The 8720-nt window shown below is 39.6% G+C and overlaps 1 protein-coding gene across 2 annotated transcripts in view; it reads right to left on the bottom strand.

Moving 5' to 3' along the window:
* Positions 1-439: 439 nt before the first annotated feature.
* The window catches only part of LOC125196419 (syntaxin-22-like), a 28511-nt gene continuing 20230 nt past the window's right edge, over positions 440-8720 (bottom strand). The window contains exons 6-9 of one of the 2 annotated variants that reach the window (XM_048094929.1): positions 997-1059; positions 826-926; positions 650-742; positions 440-528 (exon numbers count right to left, since the gene is read on the bottom strand). In XM_048094929.1, the coding sequence (XP_047950886.1) occupies positions 677-742; positions 826-926; positions 997-1059 (230 nt within the window). In that variant the 3' untranslated portion in view covers positions 440-528; positions 650-676. The other variant, XM_048094928.1, reaches the window with a different exon arrangement.

The raw sequence follows: 8720 nt of genomic DNA, 5'->3' as shown, positions 1-8720 counted from the left end.
TATTTCATTCACTACTATTTTATACTCCTACCATTTTCTATTTAATTTTTTCTTCTACTTTATAATTAATGGGAGTATTTTTTTTGTATTCTCTCTAATATATAGAAATAAAACATAGTACTAGTACAAATAATAAACATTAAATATCATGCTAAATTTGAATATTTTCATTATTATAGTTGAATACTCCACATTTTGAATAAACCAAATCAAGAATATTCCTGATATTTATAAAATCAATAATTAGTCACCTTAGGCTATATTTTCAAGATTGAGTTTCCGGTCACACATTACAATAAAAACTAATCTCTAAATATTAAAACATGTAGAAACTTATGAAAATAATAACAAAGAAATATTATTATTGTTGTTGTTGTATTTGCTGAAATGTATATCAGCTAAGTACAGTAAGAAGCTTTGTAAGACGAATACTACAGAGAATCTCATGACAGTCAAGCACACCATAAAACCATCAAAATCAGAAGATGGAAGCTAATTAAATGTGAAGCTCACATCCTTCCTCACTTTCTGTTGAAAACGGAGTAATTTTTATTGCAAGAAGCAATATAACAAACTCTGAAAGCTGTAATTTATGTGAATTGAACTGAAATGACAATTAAACGAAATTAATACTTCTATATTCTCGTACCATGCTTTCTGGTCTTTCAGCTCCTGATCAGACAGCAAGCACTATAATTACTATGAGAAGCACGATTCCAAAAATCACGAGCAACAAGCAAGTCTGCGGAGGAAAAAGGAAATATGAGAAACCAACTACAGTCTGCATTGCTATTTAGTGGAGGTGAATTGATGTCAATAACTCACCAGTGATGAATTCGACCGTTGGGTCTTAGCTGCTTTGATAAGCTGTGATTTTGCATGAGCAGTTGCAGCATGTGAACCCTCAATGTTGGAGCCAATATCATCTGGGAAGATGAAAAAACTATATCAGGCTCCTTGATGCATTAACATCAAATGCAATGCAAAATCATTTACCAATCATTGTCCCTTGCTCGTGAACAAGTACAGCAAGGTCCTTGAAAATCTCATTTACTTCACCAATTTCAAGTTTTTCCATTTCATATAAATCTCAAATATTGATTGAAAATATTCTCCCACAGATAACACATGAAAATGGACAAATTTTTTTTACTAGCACAGCAAAAACGTCCCAAAATATCTAACACAGAACAAAGGATAGGCAGTTAACTGATCAAGCCAGAGTATGATCATGATATGAATTCCATTTCTAGACACCTAGCAGTTAGTATAACAAATGACAAAACCCTAACAAGTAAACACACAAACAAGGCTTCATTCAGTGACACCATACCAATCCTCAAGGGGCATCAGCCACTGCGTAAACACACACACGAACACAATCATACTCGAATTTCACAAAAACCTCAAACAAACATCACAAACATTTACTCGTCAATTCAAAGCACAAGCTAGGGCATTGTCGCAAACAAGACCTTGATCGTTACTAGCCGTAAAGAGAATTGTCCCCGTCTCGTCTCCGATTAGGCACTCAGCGATCCTCGTTGCACGGCTGGCTGGCAGACCCCAACATGATGGCTTCCACGTGGGTGGCTGTTCGTATGCTGACCAACTGAACTGCTGGTGTTGGTATGGTGGTTCCCAGCACGACGGCGGTAGTGACTGCCCCTGCTGGAGCTGTTGTGGCGGGTTCGGTGGATACCAACAAGAGTTAGCTTTTGATCGAGGGGGCTGCTGGTGGGTGTATGGATACGGCAGCTGGTCGGTGTTTGGAGGCGGCAGCTGGTAGCCGGAGAACTGGAATTGCGGCTGTGTAGCTGCGTACAGTGGTGTTCCATCGAGTGGGTCAGGTTCTGGGCGCAACAGAGGGAGCGTAGCTGCTGCCCTACGCTCATGCTCAATCAATCGAGTCTCGAGTCAGGCATGCCAAGCGAGGATATATTCAACGTTGCAGCTATTGAATTCAGTTGCAAGCCTTCAGATGCTTGCGATATCTCCGGCCATGAGCAAAGATTGACTTCGGCCATGAGTTTGAGGATGAAAGCACCAATTTGATAAAATAACAATAGTTGTATTTATAATAAAGATACTAACTTAATGAGCAAGACAAAAGATATGAAAAAGATAAGCAATCCCTAAATTATCTAACTAAATAATGCAACTAATATCTAACTAAATAATGCAACTAAATAATAATGAAAGATATGATAGAGATATGGAATAATGAACGATACCTGTCATCTTGTTACCATTATATAACTCTCTAAGTACTCTCAGTCTCCCGATTTCACGCGGGATGTTTCCATTGAAATTGTTGAAGGATAATGATAACACCTCAAGATGTGTGCATTTCCAGATATTTGGCGGAATCTGCCCTTCAAGTCGGTTCCTATAGATTGACAATCTTTTGATTTTGGGCATATTGTTGCACATATCATTTGGAAGCTGTCCTGATAAGCTATCATTTTGATTTCTTTAAGGGAAGACACGTTGAAAATAGCATGTGGCATGAAACCACTCAATTGATTATTGGACAAGTCTAATACTTGTAACATGAAGATTGTTGAAAGATTTGTGTTTATTCATTCAACTTGTCTTTTTTTCATTACAATATACACGGCCATTTTATAGGCTAGAAAATGGTATATACTTGGCAAGATTTGCCCTAGATACTAAAAAGAAAATATATCAATTCCCTTAATTTCGTGATCTACACCAATCTTCTTCTCCTTTTAATTGATTCTTTCCAACACTCCCCCTCAAGTTAAGTAATGGGATCACCCATTCTTAACTTGCTCAATGCCTTATGGAAGCTTCTAGCATCAACAGCCTTTGTGAGAATATCTGCCAACTGATCTTCAGATCTCACAAAAGGAAGTTCCACTATCTTGGATTCTATGTTGTCCTTGATAAAATGTCGATCCACCTCGACGTGTTTAGTACGATCATGCCGGACTGGATTCTCAGATATGCTGATCGCCGCCTTGTTATCACAGAACAGTCTACATGATTTCTGTGGGTTCAACTCCAGCTCAGTCATCAACTTCTTCAACCATAGAATTTCTGTCAATCCACTCTTGATTCCTCGGAATTCTGCTTCAGCGCTCGACAGTGCTACTACCCTTTGCTTCTTGCTTCGCCATGTGACAAGATTTCCCCCTACAAAGGTGAAATATCCTGCAGTCGATTTTCTGTCATTTGGATTTCCCGCCCAATCAGCATCTGTAAACCCATGAATCTCCAAATGTCCATGATTCTCAAACAGAATTCCATGGCCTGCTGTCCCCTTTAGATATCGAACAATCCTCAGTGCTGCTTCCCAATGAGCTACTTGAGGTGCATGCATGAACTGACTGACTACTCCAACTGCATAAGCTATGTCGGGTCTTGTGTGGGATAGGTATATCAATTTCCCAACCAAACGTTGATATCGAGTGCGGTGGGTAGCTTCAGCTCCTTCTACTATTTGCAGACCGTGATTCTGAACCATAGGAGTGTCGGCTGGCTTGCAGTCCAATAGTCCTGTTTCTGTAAGTAATTCAAGAACATACTTCCTCTGACTGATGAAGATCTCTTTTTTCGATCTCAGCACTTCTATACCTAAAAAATACTTCAGCAATCCCAAGTCTTTCATTTCAAATTCTGTAAATAAATTCTTCTTCAGCTGATCCATCTCATCTTCGTCATCACTAGTGAGGATCATATCGTCTACATAAATGATTAGGCATGTGATCTTTCCTTCCCTCTTCTTTAGAAACAATGTGTGATCAGAATTGCTTTGTTTGTACTCGTACTTGTTCATCACCTCTGTAAACCTTCCAAACCAAGCTCTAGGTGACTGTTTCAGCCCATACAGTGTTCGTTTCAGCTTGCAAATCTTTCCTCCTTTGAATTCCCCAGCAAATCCAGGAGGTGCTTCCATATAGATTGGTTTCTTAAGGTCCCCATGTAAGAAAGCATTAGTCACGTCGAACTGATGGAGCGGCCACTCCCTGGTCGCAGCTATCGAGAGTAACACTCGAATAGTACTCATCTTGGCAACAGGTGAGAAGGTCTCTGCATAGTCAACTCCATAGGTCTGTGTGTAACCTTTGGCTACTAGTCTCGCCTTATACCTTTCAATCGATCCATCTGGTCTTCGTTTGATGGTGAAAACCCACCTGCATCCCACTGTTCGAACCCCATCAGGTTTCAGACAAACTTCCCATGTGTTGTTCTTCATTAGGGCCCGCATCTCTACCAGCATTGCTTCCCTCCATTTTGGAATTTTCATGGCCTCCTCAGCTGTGTATGGAATTTCCTCCTCCTCATACAGGGCTGCTTCAAATGCCCTAGCCATCTCCGTTAAGTTGGCCTTGGCCAGGTTCGCCATAGAATATCTGGCTCTGCTAATCCTCTCAGGACTATATCTTTTGGCCGGAATGCCACGAGTAATCCTTGAGGGGAGTACATAACGGCCAGTATCCCCATCAATTGCTGCATTCTCATTCTCATCTACACCAGACTCGTCAGGGGTAATAACTGTATTATCTGAGATAGTTTCAGGAATTACCTCGGATATCACTGGAGGAAGAGATTCGGGCGTAGGCGTTTGAGGAGGCTCTACAACAGACATGACCGGCTCGGCGGTGACACTAGCTTGCTCTGTTAGTTCCGCGACCGAGGGCTTTGGATATGGCACAGACACACTGAGGGGTCGAATTATTTCACACTCCCCCTGAACATTACTCTCCCCCTGACCCCGAGGTTTGGTGTAAAAGAATTCACTTTCAAGGAAATTACAGTTCATCGTTGTTATAATTTTCCTAGACCCCGGATGATAGCATCGATAGCCTTTCTGATTTATCCCATAACCCAAGAACACACATTTTAATGCACATGCAGAAAATTTTCCCCTTTCATGTTTTGGCACATGTACATAAACTGAGCAACCAAAAATTTTGAGCGGAAGAGTGAGAGGTGTAGGAATATCAGTTAAGGATGAAAGAGTCTGTAGAGGAGTGTTCATACCCAATATTTTTGTTGGCAGTCGATTAATCAGGTAAACAGCAGTAGCAACAGCTTCGGGCCATAGAAACCTAGGAACATTGGAGTCAAAGAAAAGGGCTCTTGTGACTTCTAGGATTATCCTATTCTTTCGCTCAGCTACCCCATTTTGTTCAGGAGTGTATGGACAAGTGGTTTGATGGACTAACCCTTTCCTCTTAAAAAACTCGGTCATTTCTGTATTCACAAATTCCCTTCCATTATCAGATCTAAGGATTTTAACAGTGGTTTGGAATTGTGTCTTAATCATTGTAAAAAAATGAGTAAATTTTTCAAAAACCTCTGATTTATTTTTCAAAAAATATACCCAAGTCAATCTAGTGCAATCATCTACAAAGATAAGAAAATATTTAAAACCATGATCACCAATAATAGGAGCAGGACCCCAAACATCAACATGCACTAGAGAAAAAAGAGTCTTAACCCGAGTATCACTTGATCTATAGGATTGTCTGTGGCTCTTTGCCAAAACACAAGATTCGCAAGTAATATCTTTAAACTGAGAAAACTTTGGAAAAAGCAATTTTAAATAACCCGAAGATGGATGCCCCAGTCTGCGGTGCCACAGCCAAGCTTCCCGATTGGCAGATCCGTGAGCAAGCATCGCGGTGCCACCTTGTTGAGCAATCTCATCCACGTAATAGAGGCCTTGACGCTCAGTGCCACGCCCAATTATCCTCCTCGTCCTGATATCCTGTAATACACAGAAGTTTGGATGCATCAGTAACGTACAGTTCAATTCTTTCGTCACATGGCTAATAGACATGAGTTTATGGGACAATTTAGGCACATAGAGGCAATTTTTGAGCTTTAAGGTTGGGGAAATCTCAATGGTTCCACTCCCACTCACAATAGTCAATTCCCCATCCGCGGTTTGTATGTGGCTTTTTGTAGCTTCATCAAATTCAGAAAAATCATTTTTATCATAAGACATAGTATCAGTCGCCCCACAATCAAAAATCCACCCTTTCTCCTTAGAATCACTCTTACTTTGGGCGACACACGCAATTGGGAGACTATCCAAAGGTGCAAAACTATTCGGACTTAAAATAGAGTTTTCAGCAATTTTAGGGACCCTATTTGGAATTTTCTTATTCTGGGGACCTAATTGCACACACTTGGAATTTAGGGGACCTAATTGAATACTATTCATGCAGTGGGGTATTTTTCTAGCATAATTAATTTTAAAAGAACTAGGGAGCAATTTAAATTGGGGATCAAGGTTTTTCAACCCCAATCCGAGACCTCCACTTGATGCGCCTCCCCCTTTTCTCTCTGTAAATGCCGTTTCTCCAATTCCGGCCGTCTCGCCAGTCCTGCCGCCTCCACCTTGCTGCTGGCCGGCATCCCCTACTCTCCCACGGGCGACGGCGACCTCCCGGTTGCCCGCTCCTTGCGGGAACAGCCCGCCTCCGTCCTCAACTCCGATTGCAAGTCGGGCTTTATTCTTTTGATTTCCGTCCCACCACTCCGGAAATCCGATGAGGAGGAAGCAGGTTTCTCTTGTATGCTTGTTCTTTCCGCAGTGTGAGCACCACATCTTTGATTTGTCGAGTTTGAATTCGCGGCGGTTGGGCGGTTGTGTGGTGGTTCTTGATGGTGGTGGCTGGTGATTTGGGCGTTGTTGTGGTGTATCGGGTCTCCTCATCTTTAATCGTGCATCCTCCATGTTTGGTTTCTCCTCATCGTCTGACATTTTTGCAGGTTGGAATTCGCCGCCTTCTAGGTCGGGAAAGGTATAATGGCTATGATGATTTTGTTATGAGCCTTTGCTCTGATACCATGTTGAAAGATTTGTGTTTATTCATTCAACTTGTCTTTTTTTCATTACAATATACACGGCCATTTTATAGGCTAGAAAATGGTATATACTTGGCAAGATTTGCCCTAGATACTAAAAAGAAAATATATCAATTCCCTTAATTTCGTGATCTACACCAATCTTCTTCTCCTTTTAATTGATTCTTTCCAACAAAGATGTTAAACAAAGACGCAGGAATTGTACCGAAGAAAGTGTTGTTGTACAAATAGAGTTCTTCCAGTTGAGGTAAATTACTCAACCATGTCGGTATTTCTCCGGTGAATGAATTGACTCCCGCATTCGTCACCTTCAAACGACGCAGTTTAGAGAGCTCAAATGGTAAGATTCCCGTGAAACTGTTGGAACTGATGTCCAAACATCTTAGAAACGTTAGGTTTCCGAGATGTGGATCAACAGTTCCAGCAAGGTCGTAGCCAGAGAGATTGAGAGCAGTGACACGGCCGTGTTTGAGGCCACACGACATACCAACCCAATTACAAACTGACGTATTTTGAGACCAATTGGTGCTCAAAATAGCATAAGGGTCGGAAGTGATGGAGTTTTTAAAGGAAATAAGAGCATGCTTATCTGTGATGACAGAATTGAGGGAGAGGGTAAAGCTGCTAAAGATTAAGGTGGAAAGAGCAAAGGAGAAGATAGAAGACTCCATTAATTTGGTGATTGGTTTCATTTGATAGACTGCGATCTTTATAACATTCTATGCCTTATATATACGGGCTCGTTTGATAAGATTGATGAGATATAACAAGATTTGTTAAATAATATAAGAAATGCGGGCTTTGTGTCAAGATAAGCTCGAATGAAGGTTTTTCGTTGTTGTTTGGTAGACAAGAAATTATCTAGATTTGTATTAATAAATCATAATAAATGAGGTAGAAATGCTATCCGACCAAATTTGTGAGATACATATCTTTGTATTTTAAGGAAAAATTTGCGAGCACGGATGGGCCATAGAAAAAACCACGGGCTGACATAATAGGTTAACTATGATATCAAACACTTAGAAATAGTCATATAAATATCTATATCTAGGCATTACTAACTTATCAAACGGGCCTTAGCACAGTATTACTTATTGCTTAAATGATTTTTATTTCAGTTCCTTTTAAATTATAAGGATGAGTCTTGTCAAAATAATCATACAAATATACATGTGGGAGTCTTCGTTCCTTTTGATATTTAGGTAAGTCCTAAATTTGGATTGTTAGAAATTTAAATACATTGCCGAAATTTAGGAAAAACAATTGTCTATATACATATTATGTGATCAACACAATTCTTCAAATAGGATATGGTGTGAATTAATTAATTTAATATACATCTGCTTCTAGGCTTCTAACTTAAATAACGAATGTAAATACGTGTGAAGTCTTTGATAATAAATTTAGACTGAGAAGCCGTTTTACATGATTATGAAATAATGTAATGTCTGGTTATCATCTTGACTTTTAAAATATTGATTAGATTTTATAACTTTATTTAAGCTTGTAAGGATTCTTTTTCTTCACAAAATAGAATATTAAACAAATCCTAATTAATTGGTTTGGGTTTATGTGTCATTTTAGGAAAAGAACACACCTTTTTGAATTTGAACACATTTTATCTCTAAGATCGCCTCTCATTTTTCACGCATGATCACTTAGTATTTGTATGAACATCATTTGATTGATTCTAAAAATTCTGTCAAATTTGCTAGTATCTAGCGGGCTTGAGGTGCTTCTAAATATCATTGGGAGGTAGGTGTTTTATCATTGGGCACAATACATCAATCCCACAGTCCTAGCCGGAATGTAATTGCAGAATTAAGACTTTCATTGACTCGCTTTACAAATGTTTTGTTTTATTGCTTCCA

The sequence above is a fragment of the Salvia hispanica genome, chromosome 6 (assembly GCF_023119035.1).
Source record: "Salvia hispanica cultivar TCC Black 2014 chromosome 6, UniMelb_Shisp_WGS_1.0, whole genome shotgun sequence".
NCBI classification, from domain to species: domain Eukaryota; kingdom Viridiplantae; phylum Streptophyta; class Magnoliopsida; order Lamiales; family Lamiaceae; genus Salvia; species Salvia hispanica.
This window is presented reverse-complemented; position numbering and strand designations above follow the sequence as displayed.